At 41.6% G+C, this 26,682-nt stretch overlaps 2 protein-coding genes across 16 annotated transcripts in view; both read right to left on the bottom strand.

The window, feature by feature from the left end:
* Window positions 1-13,036, bottom strand: part of brp (bruchpilot) — a 47,605-nt gene extending 34,569 nt beyond the window's left edge. For 13 of the 14 annotated variants that reach the window (XM_064691862.1, XM_064691852.1, XM_064691847.1 and 10 more), the window contains exons 1-8: window positions 12,961-13,036; window positions 11,056-11,594; window positions 6,659-7,053; window positions 3,770-3,886; window positions 3,495-3,668; window positions 2,492-2,748; window positions 2,182-2,428; window positions 2,038-2,093 (exon numbers count right to left, since the gene is read on the bottom strand). In XM_064691862.1, coding sequence (XP_064547932.1) covers window positions 2,038-2,093; window positions 2,182-2,428; window positions 2,492-2,748; window positions 3,495-3,668; window positions 3,770-3,886; window positions 6,659-6,791 — 984 coding nt within the window. In that variant the 5' untranslated portion in view covers window positions 6,792-7,053; window positions 11,056-11,594; window positions 12,961-13,036. Of the gene's footprint in view, window positions 1-2,037; window positions 2,094-2,181; window positions 2,429-2,491; window positions 2,749-3,494; window positions 3,669-3,769; window positions 3,887-5,722; window positions 5,886-6,658; window positions 7,054-11,055; window positions 11,595-12,960 lie in introns of those variants that run through there. The other variant, XM_064691855.1, reaches the window with a different exon arrangement.
* A 1,505-nt stretch (window positions 13,037-14,541) lies between these two features.
* Window positions 14,542-26,645, bottom strand: Wnt2 (Wnt oncogene analog 2). Of its 2 annotated transcripts, none has more exons than XM_064691945.1 (5): window positions 25,794-26,645; window positions 15,677-15,894; window positions 15,340-15,608; window positions 15,099-15,286; window positions 14,542-15,036 (listed from the first exon to the last, which is right to left on the bottom strand). In XM_064691945.1, the coding sequence occupies exons 1-5, from the start codon at window positions 25,847-25,849 to the stop codon at window positions 14,733-14,735; spliced, it is 1,035 nt and encodes a 344-aa protein (XP_064548015.1). In that variant the 5' UTR covers window positions 25,850-26,645; the 3' UTR covers window positions 14,542-14,732. The 2 variants fall into 2 exon arrangements, with proteins under 2 accessions (XP_064548015.1, XP_064548016.1); XM_064691946.1 differs by having other exon boundaries at window positions 15,677-15,889; window positions 25,794-26,644.
* Window positions 26,646-26,682: the final 37 nt, after the last annotated feature.

Raw genomic sequence — 26,682 nt, 5'->3', positions numbered from 1 at the left:
ACGCTGCCCCAAGGCGTGGCCGACTTTCAATGGGCCAATGCGAAATAAATATATATATATATGCATATATATATTTGCGACAATTGCGACAGTCGAATGCTATTCGAGTTGTGTATTCAAGCATTCAGTCGATGCGTGAATAAAATGTGAATAAATTGCCAAGTGGGCAGCTAGCCAAGAGACAGTTGGAAGCTATAAGAGGAGCTGCCTTAAATAAGTAGCATATCATATGGCATCAAGGTTATTTATGCCCTCTCTCCCTCTCTCTCTACCTCCCTCTCTCCCTCCCTCTCTCTCTCTGTGCGTGTTGTGCGGCCTTTTTGTATGGTCCGACGCCTTTGTTGACATGCTCTGGACAACGGCTAGCCCTTATGTGGCCTGAAACTGTGGCTTAATACATGGCATTATGTGTACGCATGTTATCTATGGGCTGGCATGCGAGTAATTATAGAGTATAGCTCTGCTTGTGTGTGTGTGTGTGTGTGTGTGTAAGTAATAAGCAGCTGCCCCGTTTTGCTGTCCTTGGGGACAGATGAGTCAGAGTATTGTCAAACGGGTACGGGCGAATTTTCAGTAGATTTCCCACAGGGCACTGCCGCATATGTCCTGGGGCTTGAATGCTCGCTTGCAGCACAGCTTGAGTTTTCGTGTATACCCTGTTCGAATTACAAAGGGGTATACGTGTACTTCGTAATCTTGATCAGCTCGCTGAGTCTGTATCTATCTACATGTCCCTCTCACTCTCTCCAGAAACCCCGAAGCTGTTTTCCTGATGTCGATAAATATCGATTTGCATTTATCGCTTGCATTTTGCTTTCTAGATATATTTCCGTTTTAAAAAGAAGTTCAAATTTGTTTTGGGCACAGGGTATCGGCTAGTCGGGCACTCTTACTTAAACTTGTTTTGGTTTTTTTTGGGTGTCAATAAGCAAGAATTATGATGCAAATCGAATGCATTTTGCTTGTTGCATAACTGCGCAAGCAATAAAAAACAGGGTCAGCGGGGGGTGGGAGAAGGGGGGGGGGTACTGGGTGGCTGCTTTGGTGGTGGGGTTGTGGAAGGGGGGAGGGGCTGGTTGTCAAAAACAATGGCAAACTGTCTGCGAGATGTACTAAATGTATGCAACAAATTGAATTTTATTGCTTGCCCCACATTGAAATGCAGAGTGTGCGGCAAGGGGGAGAAGTGTGGAGGGGGGGGGGTGGCACAAAAGGCGTTGCAACTGATGAAATGACTAACAATAAGTGTGTGTGTGTGTGTTGGTGTGTGTGTGTGCTTAAAGAGCGCTTATAGCTGACTCATTTGCAATACGTAGAGAATTTTTCTTTTGTTTTTGTTTGGAAAACACAATGAAAAACGTTTCAAATTAATTAAACAACAACAAGAAACAACTACCAAAAACAAGCATGTGTGTGTGTGTGTGAAACTTATGACAAAATACTACGAACAAACTGCAAACTGCTAGCTTGAATGCTTAAGATTTAAGTTCAAGTTAAATTTATTAACTGGCAGTTAGTTCAAAGCAAAACGAAGCAAAAGTTTTTAAGAATTTTCGAATGCTAGGCGCTACAATAGAGCATATGCTGTTGTGTGTGTGTCTGTGTATTTGGTATTTTATGGATATCAATATATAAGTGTAGTGTATTTGGTATATTTAGTATTTTACTGGTATATATGGTATATATATACATAAATATGTAACGAGAAAACAAAAGTTAAGCACTTGCAGTCGCAAAAGTTGTTCAACATTAACTAAAAACAAACTATGAAAATTAGTATTTTTTCTTTTTTTGGTATTTAACGTTGTTTTTTGTATTTTTTTTGTAGTATTTTTTTAATTTTTTTTTTTTGGTGGTTTCGTGTACGAAATCATTGTCACTAGAGCATTTTGTTTGCCGCCAAAAACGAGAATTAGACAGAGAGAGACAGATATTCTCTGTTGGGCGTGGCGTGGCTTGGGGGGGCGGGGGGCGCGGCCGCCTGTTTTTCTCCAAGGCGCAAGGATATTTGTGTGGGGGGGGGGGCAAAGGACTTACCTGTTTCTGTGCCATCGCCTGCATTTGCTGGAACATTTGGCGCTCCTCCTCTTTGCCTGCAACCAAATGTGTGGCAAAAGTGTCCTATAGATATATATATTCATTTTCCCCCTCCCCCTTCCCCCGTCGGTAAGCGAGACTTACCCATGCCCTTGGCCTGCAGCATTTCGAGCAGCTTCTTGATGCTCTCGTCGCGCGCGATAAGCGTCTGCTTTTGGGTTTCCACACGGCACTCGAGATCCTTGATGGTCTCGCGCAATATGCTGATCTCGCGCTGCAGATGATCGTTCTCCGCGTAGATGGCCTCCATTTGCTGCTGCATCTCGAGATTGGGCTGGCGCATGCGCAGACGCAGCTCCTCCTCCAGCTGACGCACGAGCATCGCTTGTTTCTGCGTGCCAAGAGTCGAGTTAATTAACTAGCTGCTCACCTGTATTAGCTGTCAGTTGCTCACCTGATTCTCAGTGCTGAGCAGCTTTAACTGATCGTTGATCAGACTGTACTTGGCGCTCTCCTCCTTGCGCAGCGCCCGCTCCTTCTTCAGCTCCGGCGACCAGAAGGTCTTGATGCTGTGCATCGAGCTGCCCAGCTTTTGATTCGTCAGCTCCAGCTCGCGCTTCAGATTGCCCAGCTCACGCTGCAGATCCGTATTCTGATGCTGCAAATCCCCCAGATAGGCACGATCCGATGTGGGCATGCCCGTGTTATAGCCTGGTCAAAGATTGAGTAGGGTATCGTTAGAACTCTGTGCGGCATATATGCTATCCCAAATTTTTATATATTTATTTCCTTATTAATTTAGTTAATTAATTAAGTTAATATTTAATCAATTATATGAATTATTTCCTTCCTTTTTTCAGGCATTTCAAGGATAATACTTGGTAAGCTGACACATTTTTATATTATATACATATTAAAACCTTTCCTAAAACATAAGCGTGGTATTTCTTAAATTGATCTCTTGAGAGTATCACGAATGGAAGATCCATCAGAAATATTGTAGAATAATGTCTGAAAATGCTCGACAAAATTCCAGACAGAATCTTTACTAACGTCGGGCTTGACGTTCTCCTGCTTGGGGGAACCTACGGTCTTAGCTAAGGTTTCTTTCAGCTCAATCCCAATGCATCCCAATATAACCTATATTTTTATATCATATGCATAAATAATCTTATGTATACATATATATATATTTGTATCATATACATATTTAAGCCTACGACATATCGGCAACCTAAGGCTATCCTAAATGAATCTCTTGAGAGTATCAGAAATATTGTGGAATAATGTTTGAAAGTTCTCGTCAAAATTCCTGACAGAATCTTTAGTAACGCGGGTCTTGACGTTCTCCTTCTTAGAGGAATCTCTGGTCTTAGCTAAGGCTTCTTTTTGCCCGAACCCAATCCATCCCAATATATTACCTACAGCTTAGATTTATATAGTAGATCGTGACTTACCTCCTAGCGCATTGGGACTTTGTCGCGCCGAACGGCCGTACAGTTCGTCCTCCAGGTAGAGTCCTCTTTCCAGGGATCTGTCCCGGGAGCGATCACGCGGCTCTCGTATGGGAATGAATTCACGTTCATGCGGATCCACAAGGCCGCCGCGATCGAGCGACTGATAGCGGGTTCCTGTTGAGTGTTAGCAAAAATATAGATAGATAGTAGATTATAAGGATTATAGGGTATAGGGCAGGATGTGGATGTGTTATAGATGTGGGCTGGGTTATTACTTGGATAGTCCATGGCATGTGACATCGGTGGTCTGCTGGCGCTGCGGCTGCGATGGTGTCCCGCACCGGCGGGACTGGTTGGCTCATCCATGTCGCGGTAGTATGGACTGCCCATTGCTGAAATTCACACAGAATTCATGACGATGATCAAATGAGGATGACGGGTTCGGTATTTGTTTTTCTTTTTCGTTTTGTTTCTGCTTGAGTGTGAAATCAGATCAAATGAAGAACGAAATCATAAATAAACCGGTTCATATGTAAATCAAGAGCTGGAACTAGTTTGTATTTTTTTGTTGTAGTAGATGAAAACTAGTGCAGTGTTGTGTTATTTTTTCCTTTGCTCAGGAATCAGTTGTTGATTGCGCTAAAGCTAGTTCGTGTCGCTCATACTGAATTATGCAGTTACTATATGGTATAATAAAAAACGGGCTAGTTGAAAGGAACGCAGGGAACGCAAAAACTCAACATCAACGTAAAATGTTTGTCGTGTATCGCGCGCGAGTTGCGCGCTGCCTCCTTCGCCATATAAAATGGCTCATAAACTAGCTACTTTGTTAGCCAATCCCCCCCCACTCACTCCTCTCACTCCTCCGCCCTCCCCTTTGGCCTTGCTGCAGCAGCGCTGTGTGATTTGTGCATCGTTCCCGGGGCGGGTGTGTGTGTGTGTGTGTGTGTGTGTGTGCGCGCCATAAACTAAACTTTTTGCCTCAGCATGAGCTGAACATTTTGCACGTAACCAGCCAAGCCACACGAAACTTAATTTGTGGCTCTTTGTTGTGCCGTGTCCTTGCGCATCAGTGTTGCCCGATTTTCTTTTTGGCCATTTTTAAAGCTAATTTTAAGGCTAAGCTAAATGCTACTCAAAGTACGAATAATTTGGAACTGTTTCCCAAAGCACTGAATTTCGATTGCTTAGTCTCAAAATGTTATCCCAAGTCTTCTGAAATTTATAAATATAAATATACTAATTTTTAGATTTTGATGTTCTCTATGGAACTGTAACATGAAGCTTGCAGGAACATATCTGATATTTTAGTTCGGTTTCCTTTACTAAAACTTATCTGATCACATTTGCTTTCCTTAATTTTATGCTACTTTCCTGACTTCACTTTAAAAGCGTTCGTAAATTTATGTGGGGCTAAAAATTTGCCAACCCTATGGCTCGACTTTATTAAATCATAAATTCTCAAGTGTTATTTATGGTGCTATGCCTTAGCTAGAGGGCAATAACAGACGCTATTTTGGTCGTTCAGATAAGTTGAAACTCTAATTAGTTGGTCGCGAGTTAAGAAGTTTTTTTTTTTTATCATTTGAGCATGTGTAGAAACTACGCTCAATTTATGGCCAATTTGTGTACTCAATTAAGCGGTGTTTTATTGAATTAATGGTCGAAACTGTGGGTTCAAACAAAGTTGGCGCCCAACGTGAGTCACTAACAAACTTCGTCGGCTGTGGAAAAGCGAGCATGTAATGAATTTAGTGAATGTTTTCTGTCCGTTATGGTAATTGCATTTGAGTCTTGTATTTTCTATGAACTGAACGGGTTTTAAAAAAAAGTTGGCGCCCAACGCGTGCAACTAACTTTTTAAAGTGGAGCCTGTAATGAGTAAAGTGAATGCTTGCTAGTCATAATTGCCATTCAGTTAAATGCTTTGATTCTCTCTGATAGTTTTTCATTTTATGCATGGTCTGAGCTTTATGGTCAAACCGTTGTTGGCGCCCAAAGTGAGTCAGAAAGAAGCTTTGTTGAAAAGTGAGTATGTTCAGACTCAGGTGAATGCTTGCTAGCCATAATTGTAATTCACTTTGAGCCTTTGATTTTCTGTGATAGTTTGTTATTTTATTTATGGCCTGAGCTGTATGTCAGTTGGCGCCCAACGTGAGTCACAAACGAACTTCTTCGCTTGTTGAAAAGTGGTGAGTGCGTTATGACTTAAGGGAATGCTTGCTAACCATAATTGTAATCCAGTTTGAGGCTTTGATGTTCGGTAACGCTTCAGAAGGAATTAAATTTAGCTTGTTGTGGCAACTCGAGGTCTTTGCTGGCTGCTGCTAAAACCAACTGCTAGCCATTTTCCTAGTCAGGTTAATGCAATTTACAAGTTAACTGCTGCGGCTAGAGTTGATTTAGTTATAGAAATTGATTTGAAATTTTGCAAAGTTCAGTATGCAAATACGGGTTGATTTAATGCATTTATAAAGCGCAACGTTTTCAATTTCCAGTGGAAATGTATGTGAGTATGTGAGTATTTGAGTGTGCGTGTGTGTGTGTGTATGTTATATTTTTGTTGGTTTAACGAAATAAAAATTGTTACAGATTTTGCAGATGAGTTAAGCCAAAACGTAAAATGTACCATGCGCATGCGTGTGATGTTAGACAGAAATTATAGATTTTAGTATTAAATTTTGCATTAGTTTAATTAAGAAACTACAAAGAGCACAAACTAAAAGCATTTTATGGAGTTCTCAAATGAAATTTCGTCGACGAAAGTTTTAATTTACAAAACTCAACTTCTAGAGTCTTAGTCGCAAAAATGTTCTTAATGCCAATTTATAGTGCTCTCTGCGCATACATAAATGCAGTCTTTATGCATGCAATAGGAGCAATAAATTTTGATAAAAATAAATCAATTCCTAAGCTAAGTAGGCCAATTGGGATATGTGAAATTATATGCATAATTTACGAGATTCTCTTTGTCTCTCTCTCTCTCTCTCGCACAAACGTGAGCAGCTCTTTTGTATCTTGTAGATACTTTTTTTTTCTACGTTTGTGCTTGAATATAGCTGGCGAATATTTAAAGTTAAGCCAGCTTTAGTTGAAGCCACTAACTGATAGATTAGCTATATATATACATATATATTTTATATTTTTTTGGTTTTTTTGTTCACCTAATGGACTTCCGCGTGCGCCGTAATCCCGTGATGGTGAGCGATCGACCGTTGGCAATTCCTGGAGCCGACGCACGCGACCCGGACTGCGCACACCAGAGCTATTCACTGGATTATAATCGTCACGTGACATAATCCGCGGCTCATCCGCGGCATGCACCCACGCAGTTGTTGTTCTTGTTGTTGTTATTGTTGTCTGTGTAGTTGTTGTTGTTGCTGCTGCTGCTGCTGTTGTTGTTGTTCTGGTTGTTGTTGTGGCTGTCCTGTTAAATGCTTCGTTTGATTGGATTTCTTTGGTTTGTCTGCTCTAGATTGATATGCACGTTTTGATTGGCTTTTTTTTTTGTATTGGTTCTATGTTAAATTCTTTCAATTGCTCGCGCGCTTGGCTGCATCTGCAAGAGTGAGAAGTGAAAAAGAACAAACATGGTACAAAATAAAGAAGGCATACACCGCAAACACAGACAAGATCTTATGCACCATACCATACATATATACATATATTACGCATACGCCCCGTCTCGCACATATCCAAGATCTTTCGCATATAACCTATATACATCCCGTTTTGTATACAGATAGAAAATATATACCATATATTCAATCATATATAACGCATACGCCCCCATGTTTTCTCGCACACAGCTAAGATCTGTCGCATATAGCATATATACATCCCGTTTTGTATACAGATAGAAAATATATACCATATATTCAATCATATATTACGCATACAATGGTTGCACACAACCAAGATCATCTTTCGCATTATCATATGTACGTCCCGTTGTGTGTATACATATAAAATCATATATTACGCATACGCCCCCATGTTTTCTCGCACACAGCCAAGATCTGTCGCATATATCATATATACATCCCGTTTTGTGTACATATATACAATCACATATTACACATACGCCCCGTCTCGCACAGAGACGACCGCCTTTAAGCATATTCTGTTTTGCATTTAAATTAGACTACATCAACTAGCATATCCTTAACCTTTTTACCTAAATCTCAGCCAACAGCAGCTGCTGCTGCTGCTGCTGCTCAGCCACAAAACGCATAAGCAAATAAACCCAACGGAGAGCTTTAGAGAAATGTCGAGAGCATTGCATTATGGCAGCTCTCGTCCGCTCTCTATGCAAATTTTGTTTTCTATTTAGACAAAACAAATCGCATGCAAATTGCCACTCGACCAAGTCGCTGCCAAGAGGAGTCGCACTCGGTTGAATACACACACACACACACACAGAGGCACATCCAGGTAGATGATGCGTATGAATTACAACGAGGGTGGAATCAGTAAATATCTGAGCTTAGTTTTATTCAATAAACCAAATATTATTGCATATAATTATTAAGTCGCCAATATATCAATTTGTGCTGCATAAGCAAGGAACTAGGTTGTATCTATAAGTATCTATCATCTATCATCTATTTATCTACGACTGACTCCTGGGTCTTAAAGGGTTTTGGCGAATATGTCGTCATCAGCCTGCATGGTTTTGGTGTTTGGCCTAACAAGCGTGAGGTTGCTGGTTCAAATCTAGCTACCATTTTTAAAGAAAAAGTCCATAGGCGCCCAATAATTTTAATATTTATTCGATAAAGTAAAACTCTAGACTATCTAGACTCGAAAAGTCCATAAGCTGCCAAGATCTTAATATTTATTAAATAATGTAAAACTCTAAGACTATTAAGGTTGGTCTGATATAGTTTTATAAAGCAACTAGACTCTAAATTAAAGCTTGGGCTTTGTGAGAGAAAAACTTAGAAGAGCTTAGAAATTCGCAAAGTAAATGAAATATGGTTAAAGCAGATCCCCAAGCCGAGCAGTTTCAGCATATAATTAAATTATTTAGATATTAAAAAGAATCAGTTTAGATATTAAAAGAATCAAAAAGATCAGACTAGACTGTTGATATTGAATAAGAATATATATGCGCTAGATGAATTCAGAGGTTTTTCTTTAAGGTTTCTCTATTAAGGCCAAAGGAAAAACTAAGAGCTTAGCTAATTTGCTCAATAAAAACCTGAATTATTAATACAAAAAAAAAGAAACCTTTAACAACCCTCGCTCGCCAGGAGATAGTCCGTGTCGGGCTGCGGCACGTGAAGGTAAGACGAGTCTCACGGTTTTTTTCTCCCAGGCACTCACGGAAGGGCTAAAGAAAAAAGTGAAGTGCAGCCGGGCAGAGCGCAGGCAGGCAACTACTGAATGCGTCGCTTTATGAATGGCTAAAGCAATGGCTAAAACGAAAGGAAGAGAGAAGAGGGCGGGGCGTGTGTGTGTGTGTGTGTGTGTGTGTGTGTGATGGGGAACTGTGGCAAGCAACGGCGACTAAATAAAAGCTAAACGAATCAGCAGACCGGAAGACCATTCAAATGTTTACTTGCATGCCTGAGCAGGCTGCGAGTGTGTGTGTGTGTGTGTGAGTGTGAGTGTGAGTGTGTCGCCTGACTGCCCATTTACGTGACAGCAACAACAACCACAACAACGACGTGCCACATATTGGTGCACAAGCCTTGCAGCTACAGCTATCAAGATGAGGTCAGGATCTGACCAGGATTCGATTACATATCCAGCCCGGCCATTAGGGCCAGCACTCAGCTAGGCAAACAAAGCACACACAAACACACACACACACACACAGCATCTACTGTTAGTTATCTATGCAGGCAGCTCAGTTTTCTTCTTTTTTCTGCTGCATACTTTCAGGCGCGTCGGTATTTTTATCCACTTCCGGCTCCGGGCAAGCCGCATTTGCAAATGCATTTGATGACGAATTCATGTACTATTGTTGTCTATGCGCTCGCAGCTATTACAGTCGACACACTCGTTGGCGTTATCAGCGCCTGTGTCCCCCCCCTCCACTCTTTCCCCTGCCCTACCGACAGCCCGTCCCCCCCGCACACAAACATGTTGAATTTGTGGGGCAGTCGTAGCTGCTATTCACCACACGCATTTGCGCAGCTGCGGCGCTCAGCAAGAGAAGCAACACACACACACACACACACACACACACACACGCACACTCAACACACACACACACATACACATGTGACGATTCAACAATAGCGTCATCGTAAAGTATTTGCCGCATATTTTGTTGTTGGGCCTTTGGCGGCGTTTTTTTTTTTTTTAACATTTTCTTGCTACATGCTTAGCGCTCTATGCTGCGAGACGCACGCACACTCACACTCACACACTCACACACGCACACACACACACACTTTTGCAATGGCAGCCCAAATAAGGTTAAAATTTGAAATCAATAAAAATTATTCCACTCATCTAAAATTAGAAGCAAGACTAAGGCAAGGCAAATGCCTGAGAGAAAATGGAAAATGTAACTGTAACTAAAACCAAAGCAATGCCCACGCCCCCGCCCCCGCCCCCGCCCCCGCACGCCCCCTTTCCCTCCCAGAACAAAAACAAACACGCAAAGCGTTTAAGGCAGGCCTACAATAAGTAGGCGTGGCTGTAGGCAGTATATGAAAATATATAAAAAAAGGAAATACTCATTAGATTCCTCTGTCAATGCGCCGTCTGTGTGTGTGTATACTCGCATGACAAATCATGCGAGCTGCCTATTGTTACGCCCCCCCCAACCCCCGCCGCCCTTAAATGATGGGGGGAAACACGAGTTTATTCTGGGCATATGCACAATTGCCTTTCGTGTGAAGCCGCATCTAATTAAAAGCTTTCAATTGGCAAACAAACAAAAAATTGGAAAAAAGTTATCAAGAGAAATAAATGGGAAAAAAAAACCAATTAAATTTGAGAGACAATTTGACAGCTAGTCTAAATATAAGCCTAGCTAATGAAAGATATAAAAAACAATGAAATAATTCGTTAGCTAAACTCTATAAACTACTTAAGGCTAAGCGCAGGAGGAGCTTAAAAGACTAGGCACAACATTTTGTTAGGGCGCTAAAACTAAATTGAAATCAAGTTAAATGCAAATTAGATAAATATCAATAATTATGAAAATAGGTCAAGAATGCTTAAATGTTAATAATTATTAAAAATAAGTCTAAGAAATACTTATTAGCAGTTAGTTTAGGTAAATACACAATATACAATGCACAATACGCATACACATACAACCGAGTATATATATATATATATATGTATATATATATACAAGCATAGTTGGAATAATTTAGATACTTAGTTCGATCTGGTCGAGGGGGAAATTTATTATTATTTATATGCTTACTCAAGACATACGCAGGAAATGAATAGAGCTTATAAAGTGCGTGTGTGTGCGTGTGTGCCTGTGTGTGTGTGTTAGTGTGTGTGTGTGTGTTGTCTTGATCGGAACTGCATTAGCCTCGATATTAGATATATATATATATATAGACTAGATATAGCTGCTGCTGCTCACCCGCTTTGCTTAGACGATGAATTTTGAATGCTTGAAGTGTGAACGCGGCGTATGAAAATTAATTATATATTTATATGCTCCAGCTCCAGTTCCAGTTCCAGTTCCAGTTTCAGTTCCTGGCTTCAGTTCCTGGTTTCAGTTCCAGCTCCAGCTCCAGTTACAGTTGCTGCACTCTGCACCTTAAGCTCAACAATTTTCTAGCTGCAATTTTTCACACACGCAACACAGCGGCATCTGTCTCTGTCTCTGTCTGTGTGTGTGTGTGTGCGTGTGTGTGTGTGTGTAGGCGTGCCGCTGCCTGCCGCTTGTCTTAGCTGCGCTGTTGTTGTTGTTGTTGCTGTTGCTGCTGCTGCTGCTTTCAGGCGGCGCTAAGTGCATTTCCGTTTCCGCTGAATTTTCGCATTTTATTTATTTGCATTTTTTTCTCAACTTTTTTTTAATTTGAACTTTTGAACTTTCACTTGCTGCTGACTAATTGCATTTTGTTAATAGCCGCTTGTTAGTTAATGCATTTAATTATTTTTTATGTATGTACATGGCTGTTGGGGGTAAAACAAACACACGCACACCGCACTTTGGTTAAACTCTGTTGAACTAATTTTGTTTCATCTTGTTGCTGCACAGTTAATTAAAGCACATTATTATAATACATATATATTTATTTTTTTATTATATATACATATATATTTTTTGCTCGTGTTGTTGCTCGAGTGCTGCGTGCTCAACGAGTGATTTATAAGGTTCGACGCGAAGTTGGAGTTGGGTGAGAGCTGCCGCCCGCTCTGCGCTCTTTTTTACGAGCCAGCTACTGACACACATTTTCACGCACGAAGCGCCCACACACACCAGAGAGAGAGAGAGAGAGTGACAGATAGAGAGAGAGAGAGAGGGGGGGCGAGTGGGAGTCAGCGCTTCATGGTGGAGTTGCCGGAGTGTGAGCGCTACGTCGCGACGTAGGCTGCAACGTAACGAGACGCAAACGTAACGAAACCGAACGGACCACTAACGAAGCTAACGACATAAGGGCAGAGCCACCCCCCCCCCCCTCCTCCCGCCCCCTGCCGCAGCAGAATACAACATTATGTTACAAGCCCCCCTCCCCCGCGACCCTAACCCTAACTTCAGACTGCACTGTATGTGTGAGTGTGTGTGTGTCTACTGTTATACAGCTTATTGCTGTTCAAACTTATTGTATGTGTGCGTGTGTGTGAGTGTGTGTGAGTGTGTGTGTATCTCACACGCTTTATATGTAGGTTGAAGCAATTTATAATAATTTTTTCTTCGCCAATCGATATGCAGCGATATTTAGCACGGGGCCAATAATGTATCGAATCGGGCCGACTTTCTTCCCCTTCAGTCACATTTAGTCGCTCGTTTATTCATGGTTTATTCATTTGATTCATGGCTGCACTCATGAGCTGTCACTTTGAATAGTTTTTCCCAGTATTTTGTTATAGTTTCTGTTTTAGCAAGAGGCGGCGCGTGCACATTTTGCAGGAAATCACTTTTCTGTATCCAGGGAGCTGTGTCGCGGCCTAAAGCACAATTGCTGCTACACACGCACACACACACGCACACACACACGCACACACACACGCACACACACACACTCCAGCACACACATATACACATTATTTTTCTTTAAGCCAACTTTTCGCATTTCATTTTCAAATATTTCTTAATTTTTTACACACGATTTCCTTTAGCTTTTAGCCTGCACATTTTTTAGCCTTTTTTTTATTGGTTGTTTTTTAGCTGCCAGGCAATTAAATTGGCCTTTTTTTTTGTTGCTCAGTTGCTGCTGCTGCTGCTGTTTTAGTTACTGAAGCAGCAGCAGTTGAAAGATACATATACTCTGTGTGCATGTGTGTGTGTGTGCATGTGTGTGTGTGTGTATAATCTAACCCAAAAAATTGTTGTGCGGCAGCTGGTTGCTGTGGGGCCCGTTTTGTCGGCAAAGCCGTTGTCCAACTAACTACCCTCAAAGTACTGAGCGCCGCTCGTCCGTGCCAGTCGCTGTTATAGTCTTCGCCATAGTCATAGCCAAAATCGTAGTCGTAGTCCGTGCTACCCGTCGTCGTCGTCGTCGTTGCGTGGTGAGTTTTTCGTTAATGTCAGTACACGCTCCCCCAATAGGCTGGCCAGAACTATATTGTGGAGCTCTCTCCATTCGGCGCTTCCTGATTGCAATCAATGAATTTTCATCGCGCGAGCGCAGTTTTCCTTTCTCTCGCTCTCAGTCCCCCAACATACTTTCTCTCTCTTTCCCTCTCTCTCTCTCTCCCTTTCTCTTTCTCTTTGATAGTTGTATTTGGTTTTGCGTTTGGTATTGTGCGGCTAAATGAAAATTCCAATAGCAAAATATGAAATATGCGCGTACAAATTCCTTCACAACGGCGACTGTCATGCGATTTGCTTTACGTTTTAGTTGCTAACGTTACGTCGTTGGTGGTTAAACTGCTACGTAAGAAAATTCAAATTGTTACGTCTCTGTTTGCGCTTTCGCTTGGGCCTGGCAATGCTGCATTTAAATGCCCGCCCTAAAAGTATGCTATACTTGACATCAAATATGGCAAATATGGCAAAAATTTTGGATTTCCAAACAAAATCAAAAGTCGGGATCCGTACAACAAGAAAGAGGCATATATCATTTCGAAATCAGACATATGCTACCCGAGATATTTCAATTTTAATTTTATATCAAAAATAAGTCTCAAACTTATTATGTAGACAGCACGAAAGTATGCAGTACTACTAAAATTCTGCTAAAAACCGCTACAAACGGCTATAAACGGCTGTAGCAATTAATCTGAAACTAAATTATATTCAAAAACTAGTAAAAATCTAGGTTATAAAAACAATTCTCATTGCAAACAGTTCACTCTTGGTACAAACAAATTTGACCCCTGTCCTTAGGTATTTTATATGAGTAAAAATGATCCTTCAAAATTTTAATGTAGAGTTAAGGTAAAGGGGTCCACTGTAAACGAAAAGTCATTCCCCATGAAAATCGTTCCAGTTTTGGCCAAATTGTGGAAATGGTGAAAACCGACCTCGGCCCATATTAAAAATATTCTTTCGGCTTCTAGTTTTTATGTGAAATTTATTCCTATATCAAACCGTGAACAAGAAGCCATATTTCATATAAATCACCTTATTTAAAACATACGAAAGAGCTTAAAGTGGAAAAGCTTTAAAATAATGAGCTTAAAGTATGAAGTTGGCAATGTTAATTATATTCCCATAGATTGGGCTTTAAGAGTTTTGAGAATGAGGTTAGAAAATTGAAATTCTTTGGATTTGTTATGCAATTGGCAGCTTTAAGTATGCTTTCAGGAAAAGAGAAGCTTTAAGTATGAAATCATAGATCATATGGTTCATGAGATTTATAATAATTAGACATGTACATATATGCAAACGTAATTAGGTACTTACTTTAATCACGAAGAATTTAATTATAAAAACAAGAAATTGTCAAGCGAAATCTTTAACGTTACTATAACTATTTATTCGGAAATACCTGTGTGTGTGTGTCTTTAAGTTTGAGTGTGTGTGTGTAATACATTATTTTCGCATATAATACTAAGAGTCGTTATGAGCTAACTAAGTAATACTAGCAACATTCGCATCTTTAGCTCTGGCTCTGGCTGTGGCTCTGGCTGCGGCTTGGTTTTTGTTTATTTACAAGTGAACTCCTCGTAACTCTCGTCGCACTGCTCGCACTCGACTTGGCAGCACCAGCGGAATTGGCAGCGGCACTGCTCGCTGCGCTCTATGTGTTGTGTGTTGTGGCCACGCCCACAGCACAAAAGATCACAGCTCTGGGGTCCGTGGCCGGTGCGATTGCAAATTCGGCCCGTTGTGCCCAAGGTGCCCGTCTGAATGCTGCGCTCGCAGTAATTGGGCGATGCCGCCAGATAGACCAGCTCCAGGCGCTTGGGCCCGACCAGCGTCGGCTTCTGGGCCGCCAGGTGCTTCTTTCTAGACAAGCAGAGGAAAGGCTTGTAGACATTAATTTTTCTTGATAAGATTCTCGCGCTCACCTGCTTAATACTAATCTCAGTCCGCGTTTGCCTCTGACGGCTTGAACAGTTTTGGCTTTGTGATATTTCTGCATTAGCTTGTCGCCGACCAGGCGAAATGGCGGCAAGCTCTTCCAGCAGGTTTTCATCACGCACGAGCCGCTCACGCCATGGCACTTGCAGTCCGTGCGCAGCAGCTTCTTGATCAGCTGAAAGTCAAAAGTTAATCGTTTATTTTTTTATACAAATTATGCATACGCACCGTGCGCCCCACGCGATTATTGTGCAGATTCATGAGCGTGCGCGCATCCCGCTCCAGTTCCCGCGCATCCGTAAACTTGCGCGTATATCGCATACCGAATTCCACATCCGCCGAACAGCCGCCCCACTTCCAGGGCTCCGGCGGCGGCGCCGTCTTGTGGCGCACATCGCAGCCGCACATCGAGATGTTGCCGCTCGCACAGGCGGCTGTCACCGCATAAGCCGCTCCAGCGCTGGCTATGGCATACGTGTAGGCCGCCTCCCTAGAAGCTGCCAGAGAGAGAGAGGAAAGGTATCAGAGTTGCTGCTCTCCCAATTTCTTCTTCTTATCTGCCCACCTATGGGTATGACATGGGCGAACACATTCCGCTGCCACACCTCCGAGCAGTTCCAGCGATGTCCCCGGAACTGATGCTGGCACTCGTGCGCCCCCCTCTGCTGACCCTCGCCCAGCGCGATCAGCGCATCGGGCATTTCGCTGCAGAGCTGCCGCTGACCCAGTGTCAGGCCCGGTATGCGGCCACAGAGCATGGCGGACGTAAAGCTGGATACTAATCTGACGAGAAAGCAGAACGTAAATACTCATATTAATGATGCCCTGTAAACGGGGGAATGCACAAAACTTGGCCGGGTTTTAAAAAAAGTATCTATAATGCTTACTAGAAGAAATTATTCGTCTTATGCAGATATTTTGCTGCTGGATTTGAACCAGCGACTGCCCGCTTATTAGTCTGATATTGAGATACAAATTTTAATATAACATTTGACCTATTTTGGTATTTGAGGTATTTTATCGTAACCAGGACTAAAACTCCAGTTGCTTTCACATATTTAAAATGCTGTCAACTGCATAATTTGATATTTTTATTTAATTTTAAGCTCTTACTTTGTTGTCAATATAAACTAGATACAATGAGCCCGCAGCTACGGCTAGAAGTATCAATAACAAAAACAATTGCAACTGCAGCCGCAACAGTTGCAAACAATAAATTAAATATGGCAAGAAAATATGCACAAACAAATGTGGATCGAACGATGGCGAAGAAATATTTACAAAAAAAAAAAAAAAGTCGTGCTCGGTGCTCAATAAATGCCGCCAGCGATCAATTCATTTCCATTTCAGTTGCCATTGCCATGGAAAAGCCGAACCAAGCCGAGAACTGGCCACGAGTCAACGTTTAGCGGCTAAACGTTTCAGTTGGCCAATGGAAAAGCAAATGTGCCGCATTCGAGCCAAGATTAATGCGTTCAATTGAAGCTGTTGTTGTTGCTGCTGTTGTTGTTGTTGTTGCTGTTGTTGGGGCAGGTGAGTGGCGTGCTTCGGGGGCGTAGACAGTTTTACTGTCAGTTTTAGTCAAAATAATGCCGCCAGCTATATTATTAGCCATAATTACATGCATCTCAGCGTCTAATCATGGAGAAGCTTAGCCATAGCCAGGCAGGTCGCAACAGTGTTGCCAGCTGTCGCTGCAAGGCAAATAGTAGCTAAAACCAATGTTGTAAAGTGGCTTAAAAAAAAAGCTGAATTGAAATTGACAAGCTGCATAGTGCAGCAAGCTAAAACTGCTTGTTTGGGCGAGGAAAGCGGCTAAAGCAGCTCAAAAATAGCCAGAGTGGCTTACAGCTGTCATTTGAGCTCGATTATGGCTGCATTTTAGCTAGTTTCTGGTCGAAATTGGCAACACTGTCGCCTAATCAAGGCTTAAATGCCAGACTTCAGCTCACAGTTTGCCGACTTAATGCGGCGAAATGCACGCTAATCGCAAATAGCTTATAGTTAATGCCAAATTGGATTAATCGAGTGCCTAACAATGACTTGCAAATTGCCAGCTCAGGAATTTCTCGCTAAAAAAAAATAATAAATATATATATATAAACCAAAATGTAAACAGCGATTTCTTATGAGAGTCATTTCGTGTGGAAAAAATTATGAAAAGCTTACGAAATTTAACTGCTAAAGATAGCTGTCCGTAATAGGGAGCTTTGACTGTATAACCTTTGCTAATATTCCATCGATCTATTCACAAATTGATGAAAAGCTAACTAAATTTAATTGGTAAAGTTACCTGTCCGTTATAGGGAGCTCTGACTGTCTAAACTTTTTCAATATTCCATTCGATCTATTCACAAATTGGTTCAGATATTTCTTTAGCGCTTTTACAGTTGGTCTTCTGAATATAAAGCAAGTCACTAGCGGTAATCGCTATTAAAGTCGTAGGAAGAGCATTGTGAATGGAATGTGTGGCCCGTGTAGCCACTTCCCACACACTCACACACACACACACACACACACACACACACTGTCGCACACTCAGCCATAGAATATGGCATACCAGAGGCACATTCATTGGACGCATAACGAGCAATTGTCTACCTGTCGATTGGCCAAGAAAAACCAATCAAACAGCTGCGCAGGCGCCCAAAACATGACGAAGCCATGATCAGCTCCATTTCAGATGAGAACAGAGCATGGAGCAGGGAGCAGGGAGCACAGGCAGCTGGAGGAGGCAGCACAGGCAGCTGGAGGAGGAGGGAGCACAGCTGTGTGCCACATCCTCGGGCCAAATGTCGATTTGCCAACTGGTTGTCAATTGGAATTGAGCAAAACGTTTCTGTCCACTGCTTTCGCCCATGTTTACAACGCATTTTTAATTGGGCCAATTAAATCAATTTACAGAAATTACAATGCTTACAGCAGGCGAAGCCCAAAGGTGGAACCAGCGAGATATCGAGCCCATGTGTCCTCGGGCGCAAACTGCACAAATTAACCCTTCAACTGGGCAGTAACACGGCAACTGGGAACGGCCAAAACGACCAACGACGATCGTTGTCAGTTCAATCTGCGTTGCAGTATACCCTGTACAAATTGAAGGTGGGCATATGGGGGTATAAACAAAAAGCGTGGAAAGTTATTTAAGGGGCAGCTTTGAGCTTCTCTTAATTATAATCAACAGATATGAAGCATAATATATTGAGTACTGACTACAGGGTATACGCTCGTTGAGCAGGCTTTACTCAGACACTCTCACTCATTGTTGCTGCTGCTGCTGCTGCTCATGACTTGTTGTACATGCTGTTAACATGCAGCCGAGCCCCGAAGTCCGAAATTGGTAGTAAACTAATAATTAGGCTCGTTTAACAGGCACGACCACGCGGATGGCCAGGATGCGATCGCCGGCTCGAACGGCAACAGCAACAACAACAACAATGAGCCACTGGCAATGCTTCAGTGGCCGCCAACAGCAGCAGCAGCAGCAGCAGCAGCAGCAGCAACCACCAAAACCGGCAACCTTCAACTTTAACTTTGTTAAACTACGTTGATCGATCTGTCAGCGCATCCGTTCGTCAGTCAGTCAATAGCTTTTCGTGCGTTCGCGCAGCGTGACCGTCATGCCCACCTCAATAGCAACAACAACAACAACAACAACAACCACTCAACAACAACATCAACAACAGGAACAACAGCAACAACAACAAATGGGCTATCGCTCTCTTTTCATCGGTGGCCTTTTGTCTTTTCAGCTTGTTCAGTTTTGTTCCACAAACATTTTGTTTTTTATTTGTTTTTTTTTTTTGGCCGTGCTTTTATTTAATTTGTCGCTGCCACTTGAAGCGCGTTGCTGCCGCATGTTGCTGCCGCCTGTTGCCTGTTGCATGTCAACGTCGACAATTTCATCATCAGCCTAGGCCCAACCTCAGCCTCATCCCCATTCCCATTCCCAGGTCCACTTACGCAGCCAAGTCCAAGTCACGTGTACTTGATTTGTGCTTTGTTTTGTCTGCTTCTTTTCATTTTTTGCCCTGCTTTTTAGACCCCTTACCCTAACCTGGCTCCTTTTATCTTTGGCTCTAGATCGAGGCACAGGCTTTGCGCTTCGGTCTACGCCTTCAATTCGTGACCCTTTTTTTTTGTATTTTCTTCTTTTTGTTTTTGTTGCGACGGCGGCGGCTTAGATTCCCTTATTCCCAGCTAAACGTGTGATGCGTGCGAGTGCAAGGACCTGTCATGAACTTGATATCACTGATTTTGCACCAGGGTTGCCAGCTCTCTCTCTGAGATCAACAACTCAATTAAAAAACTTCAAGTTGAAGTTTGATTTGCATTAATGCCATAATGAATGACGTTAACAATGCAACTGGTAGCCCGATAAATTGTTTGTCTAATTTCCGCCAACTTAAGCTACATAAAAAGAACTCTGTTCAAATTGCCAACTCAAGTCTATGCATATATCCTATGCGCTTTACAATTATTATTATTGTGTTTTTCTTTGTGTATAATAACAAATTTAACAAATAAATAAACAAAAATTTAAGTTGCGGCGTGGTTTGAACCAGCGACCACGCGCTTGTTGGCCCGACGCCCATGAAAATACTCTGAAAATGCACTCAATGAAAGTTCAAAATGTCTTAAATTGAATACTGTAAACAAATCTAATATATGTAGAAATTTTGAAATATTTAAAAATCAACAAAAATATTGAATACTACAAACTGAATACTTCGGATGTTTTCGAATGCTTCGCTAATTTTTTTTTTCGATAACTTAAGACTAAGATTGAATACTCTAAAGTTAATACTAATGTAGTTTTCGAATGCTTTACTAACTTTTTCTTGGGGATATCTAGAGATTCGGTTGAATTCTTCCGATAAGATTAAATACCGCAAAATGTATACTTATGATGTCTTTGAATGTTTTACTAACTTTTTTGTGTGATATTTGGAGTTTAAAGTAAAATACGTCAATGTGAATATTTAGATTGAATAGTTTGAAGAAACTTAAGAAACTTTCGAATGCTTTCATTTTTTTTTTTTGGTGTATCTAGATATTAAGATTGAATACTTTAAATGGAATATTTATGAAATTTTCGAATGTTTTACTACCTTTTTTTTTTGGTGTATCTAGAGATTAAGATTGAATACTGTAAAGTGAATATTTGTGATGTTTTTGCATGTTTCGCTAACTTTTGGTTTTGGGTTAAGCTCTAGTGACAACTGCGATATATTTGATTTGTATTTGATTTGGAGAAAATGTTGCCCAATATATCACAGTGATATTTTTCTCTTCTGCCTTCTTTGGTCGAGTGCAATAAATCAAGTGAATCGCAGCGCTATGATGTCAATGCTGCTTGGCGAATAACTTGTTTAGATTATTACCAAAATAAATAAATTTTCAAATATGTCAGAAACACAAAGAAAGATTGCCTTGCCAACCCGTATATATAGTATACTATGTGCGATAATATAAGCAGAGAGATTTTCCAGTAGCCGACGCGTTTGCTTCCGCCTCTGCGCTAAAATATTAACGAAATAATTATTAATGGTTATTTTTATTGTTTTTCCATACACATTAACAAAAGTCAAAACTAGCTTTGCTGACACTTTTATGTGCACGTTGCATTTATTTTTTGGACAGTCGAACAAATTGCGGCGGGCCATCATCGATGGGCATTGGCCAATCATTGAAATGGGGCGCATATCAAAAATGTGATTTGCTGCAACTTCAACTTGGAGAATTGGCGGGCAGCTATCATTAAAAATGGATTAGGCCAGTCGCATAATTTAGCCGCAGCGCCAATTAGCAACAGCAACAACTGCAACTGGAGCTCAAGCTGAAGCTGGAGCTGGAGCTGGAGCCTGGCCACTTATATCTCGTCCAGAGCATAAACATAAATGCCTAGGCGCGCACAGCGACTCAATAACAAGCCAAAAACAGCAGCAGCAACAAAAACAACAACAAGCCGCACTCTTAATGCGCACTTCGGAGGCTCATAAAAATATGACTTTAATATTTTCACGCGCAGGCGTTGCAGAGAGCAGCCAACCGCAGGCAGACAAAACGCAAAACGCGTAACCCGGGCCTCCCGAGTCCAGAGCCAGGGCCACGCGCAGGCCCAGACCAAGCCTGATCCCCAAAAGGGCGGCCATAAATGCACTGCGAGAAAATTTCAACAATTAGCTGAACTAACAAAACTTGTGTGGAAACAATAGCTACAAATGATAAATAACTATATCGGTTGATGTGGATCGCTGCTTAGAGATGTCTTGCTCTGGATCAAGATACTTCTTAAAAATTGATTTTATTTTAGCTCTAAAGAGAGGATACTTCATTCATGCCTTAGCGTGGGATTTGAACCTGCATCCATCCTGTTCATTTGCCTAAATGCCTGCATATTTTTTTTAATATGTGCCTTAAACAATTTGCCTTGTCAAGAGCTTAATATACTATTTGCCTGCGCATTTCGGATAGCTTATTAGTTTTGTGCTTGTGCATATTTAGTGTCTGGGTCTAAGCGACCCACCGCTGTGCCAATTGCCAATTGGAATGAAGGCCTTTGTCTCTGCTAACTGCCGACTCCAAATTATGTGTGTCCAGTGCTGAAATATTACAGGCTGCAACTAGATCTGTAGCTACATTTGAATTTGTATCTTTAACTTGCTTCGTATGCGTATTTTTAGCTCTGTCTGTATCTGTATCTGTAACTGCATCTGATATTGTATCTGTATCTTTATCTATATCCTTATTTACTATTATATTTGATTATATTTCATTCTGTTATTTTGTTTGTATCTGTTTCTGTATCTGTATCTGTATCTGTATCTGTATCTGTATCTGTATCTGTATCTGTATCTGTATCTGTATCTGTATGCGTATTGGTATCTGTATCTGTATCTCTATCTTTATCTATATCTATCTATATCAATATCCATATTTATGTCTCTACCTCTATGTCTGCCTCTGCACATGTATCTGTATATATTACTGTATCTATTTAGCTAAGTATCTGTGCATGTATCTACATCAGTATTTGCTTTTGTATCTGTATCTATATCTATATTTATAAATGTATCTGTGCCTTTATCTGTACCTGTATCTATGTACTAAACAATACTTGCATCTATATATATATCTGTATCTTTATCTGTATCTATCTATATTTATATCTCTACATCTACATCTATATCTGAATCTGTATCTGTATATGTCTGTATCTGTATCTATATAACTATCTGTCTATGTATCTGCATCCGTATTTGCATTTGTATCTGTATCTTTACCTCTATCTCTAGTTATATCCTTTGCAGCATCTCTTTTAGTATCTGCGCATGTATTTGTATCTTTATATGCATCTGCAACTGCATCTGCATCTGTAGCTATGGCTGTATCTTTTTGTGGACCTGGCGCTGACGCTGTTGGTAATTACATGGCTCTACTGACATGTTCGTGGCGCTCTGCCCGCTGGCTGCAAATTTACGAGTGTTTTTCGGCCAAAATAAAGCGCCAATTGGAGGCGGAAGCCACAAAGCCACATTAATTCAAACAATGCGACTGACTACACAGGCCGAGTTCAGCTGAAATGCGGCTTGGACTTAGTTTTTCTTCTGTTTTCTGTTTTCGGTTTTTTTTTTTCGAAAGTTTGTGGCCTCGTCTACAGCTGCAATGTGAAGTGGGCGGTGCCGGGGTAGCCAGCGAAACAGCGAAACAGACCCCGAAACTAAAAACCCATAAAAGCTGTTCAGCATGCCATCAATAAAAAAGAACAACAACGACAACAACAACAACTGAGAATGCACACAGAGCGAACCTTGGCCAAGAAAAATGTCGCTGCCACGGCAAATGGCAACAATTGTTGTGCTCAATCCTGGCTCAAACAGCTAAACAGCAAAAACGGAGGACGTAATTGAGCCGCGAAAGACGTATGACCATGGTCCGCGGTCCAGTCCAGCCCGGCCCGGCCATGTGCAGCATGGCAACAGGTAAAGCCAGCCAAACGGATCGTTCGTCATGGGCAATTGGCAAACGCAGCCCCACAGCAAGCTGGCCAAATGAGTCTCGGCCGGCCAGCTGCTGGCTGCTCGCTGCAGACAAACAGATCAAGCGCAGATAGTTTTGTTTGTGCTCGAGTCGATCACTCATCCAAAGTACAAAACGATCCGCTCGCCGCCGCCGCTGACTGCTCCCGCACAGCATTTACTTTGGCTGTGGCTCTGGCTCTTGCTGGCCAACAGGAACCGCTTGAAAGGCCATTTTTGGCTTGTAACTGGCAACGACTTACGACTTACGACGATCTTGATCACAGTTTGAGCGTTTGTCTGCACGTTGCAAGCTCATGAGTTCCAATTGTTCAAGCCAAGTAACAAGCACTTGGCCAGTCTCCCTCACCCTCTTCCCCCACTCTCTCTCTCTCTCGCTCTCTCACTCCTCCCACACTCTCTCTTTCTCTCCATCTGTCTCTATCCCTGTTTCCTGCATGTACAACATGCCATTTGGAGCGCTTTAAAATTGCAGTAACCTCGATTACAAGACGATGCTACGGGTTTCTGGGTTAAGACCCTTTTCAGGCAACCTGTTAACTGCTGTCTTTTGATACCCTGTACTCATTAAAATTATATCAGCTGGGGGTATGCTGAAGTTGTGCAAGTGTTTGTGACGCTTTTATTATTTCCAATCAACAGAGGATTTAGTTTGTTAGTTTGTTAGTCAATCAGTGCAATCCATCTAAAGGAAATTCAAGTCCGAGCCTATGTCATCTCTTTTTTTTTTGTCTAAAATTGATAAATATAGATTTTTCTTGAGCATATCTCAAAGATTATAAGAGCTAGAGACCCTCCAATTTGTAAATATATCTTAAGCTAGATTTTCGGTTATGAAAATGCATGCTGTAATCGAAATTAACTACACGGTATCTGCTATTCGAGCACTCTCACTTGTTCATAGTTGTTGTTGTTGCTGTTGTTGTTGTAGCTGCTGCTGATGCGCATTGTTGTTCAGCTGGCCGCCACGGCGGCGGCGTAGCTGCCCACAAGACCAGCCCACTGCAGAGCCGAGAGGCGGCTGCGCGTATCTTTCAGATACTCGCAACTGACTGCACCAAGGCAATTAGATAGCAGCCGAAACACATACACACGTAGAGTCGGGCACGTTGATGAGTTTATGGCAAAAATTGATTTCCAGTTGTCGTTGTTGTTGTTGTTGTTGTAGTTGTTGTTGTTGTTGCTCCCGTTGCTCCTTTTGCCTGGCTTTGATTGGCAAACTGTGTTTGTCTTCGGAAAATGGCATTCGTTATGTGCCAGCAACTGCCTCATACGTCCGCCCGTCCGTCTGTCCGTCTGTCAGTTTGTTTTAGTTGCTGTTGCCATCATTTAATTGCCCATTTTAATGAGATTTTTCAGCGTTTTCCCGCTGTTTGTGGCTGTTTTGCGTTTTTTTCGTTTTTTATTGCAACGCCTGCTTTCCACTAGAATCCGACGATCGACGATCTCAGCAGCTCGGCTGCAAGATTGGGCGTATTGTGTTTGGGCGTCTGCAGATAACAATTTACATACAACTCCTTGTAAGCCCCTCCCCCCCCCCTTCGCCCCACTAGCCTACCCGACCCCCTTGCACCGATGAAAATTAGCGATTGTAGCGATCTTAACTGTTGCGCTCAGAGACAGAGAGGAAACAGTTGTCAACCGGCACAAGATCTGGTATTGATAAAAATTTCAAAACCGTAAAGGAAAAAGCTATCTATCTATATGTGCATGTAACTGGCTGCACAGATAGATACCCTGCACTTTTTAATAACTGGTTTTGGGAGTATCTTTCATTTGGGCAGCTTAATTATTGATTGTTGAGTTAAGTGCAACATTTTTCATTAACAGTTTGCGAGATTTTGGGTTATGATCTATCAATTAGGTTGCTAAGTTCCCCAAAGTAAATAAGTCAAAAAAAATTAATAAACGATTTCAAAATTATTATCATAATGTCCAATAAATTATATTTCCTTATAAATAATCTTAGCTTATCTTTTTGAGTGTAATCTATGTATTATGAGCCAAGGCTGAGGCCTGATTCAATATACCAGAAGAGACGTATATATTTTAATCCTTTTATGACGTACATATATTAAATCCTTTTATTATCATCCTCTTGGCATATAAAATATGGGGTATAGAAATAATTTTTCCAATGGACTTTGAAATAGCTTCGGCTTAATTAACACCACTTCCATAAGTCGATTCATTTAAGAACCTTCCAGTTGCATCATCAGCAGACTTTGCTATCGAGTCTAGGAGCTCAAATGTCTGTAGCCTTGTCGAAGCCTTAACTTCTCGAGAATTGTAAGCGAAAAAAGCAACGCAAACATTTTCTGTTCTTTGAAATCTACAATAAACTAATTGTTATACTCTGTTCACAAAGAAGGAAAAGGATTATATTTGTCTTGAAACTAGTTAAATAAATAATTGTATTAAACTGATGAAAGATTCACAAAATTTGGCTCAACTAATGCTGCCCATAGACAGAGAAACAGTTATCACGCCAACTGGAACCAGACTCTGGGTGATTTACGAAAAAAAAAAACAAAATATTTCTATTTAGCATAAGAACAAAGCGTTGCGATCGATCGATTTGAATATGCGAGGCAAAGTTGGCCCAAAGTTGAGCTGTGCTTTTAGCATTTGTGGGTACTATACCTTATTTCCATAATCCAGAGTAAGTATATTAAGAGTTTGTTGTGTATTTTCCACATGGCTACGTCGTTAAAGAAAATGCGAGGCACACACGAACACAAACACGAACACGAACACAAACACAAATACAATACTTCATATTCTTTTCACGCTAAATGTGCGGATGGAAACTTAAGAACTGGCCATAGAAAATTTGTCGAGCTTTGCACAATTACACCAGGCATATTTATGTTTTTATTACAATTGTTATTGCTCTTCTGGTTCTGGGCAACCGTATATATATATATATATTTACTGATGAATCGCTGCCATTGGATACCGCTCAGCTATCGGACGCCTGTTTTATTATTAATGAACCGAAAGAGCAGACGACAGCAAAAATGCGACTGAGATGAAGTTCACAAAGGAGAGACTCGAGCTGAGATTGAGTTCACAAATGAATGGGAGAAATGCGTTGCCGAAATCCACTTGATGTATATTTGTTCATATGCTAATTAACACCTTTCGGGCGGCGTTTTAAATTAAGTCATCGCCCAAAGATTGTTGGATCACTTCAGGCCCGAAGCTGCGCTGAGGCTGAGGCTTAGACGCCGCAGCTCGTTTATCACGCGTCGCCTCGCGGTTTCATTCATGCAAATAACTCAGCTCCGAGCGGACTGCGGATATCAGCGCATCATTCATCAGGCCAACAAAGCCGTCGCACCACCGAACCACCGCACCACCAGAGCCGAGGTAGCTGCGGCCACACGACGTTCGTCGTCGTCTTCGTCTGGCTGTTGTCCGACTACACGACTTTTTAATTTATGATAAAGCGCCTCCGACTGTCACAACCAAATTGCGGCAATAACCATAAACGGCGCAGCAGGTGAAAACTACCAAAAAAAACGAGTCA

The sequence above is a fragment of the Drosophila montana genome, unplaced genomic scaffold (genome assembly GCF_035044405.1).
Source record: "Drosophila montana isolate Dmon_TW-CO22-7 unplaced genomic scaffold, ASM3504440v1 contig_3469_1, whole genome shotgun sequence".
NCBI classification, from domain to species: Eukaryota; Metazoa; Arthropoda; class Insecta; order Diptera; family Drosophilidae; genus Drosophila; species Drosophila montana.
Note: the sequence above shows the minus strand (reverse complement) of the source record. Positions and strands in the feature narration are given on the sequence as shown.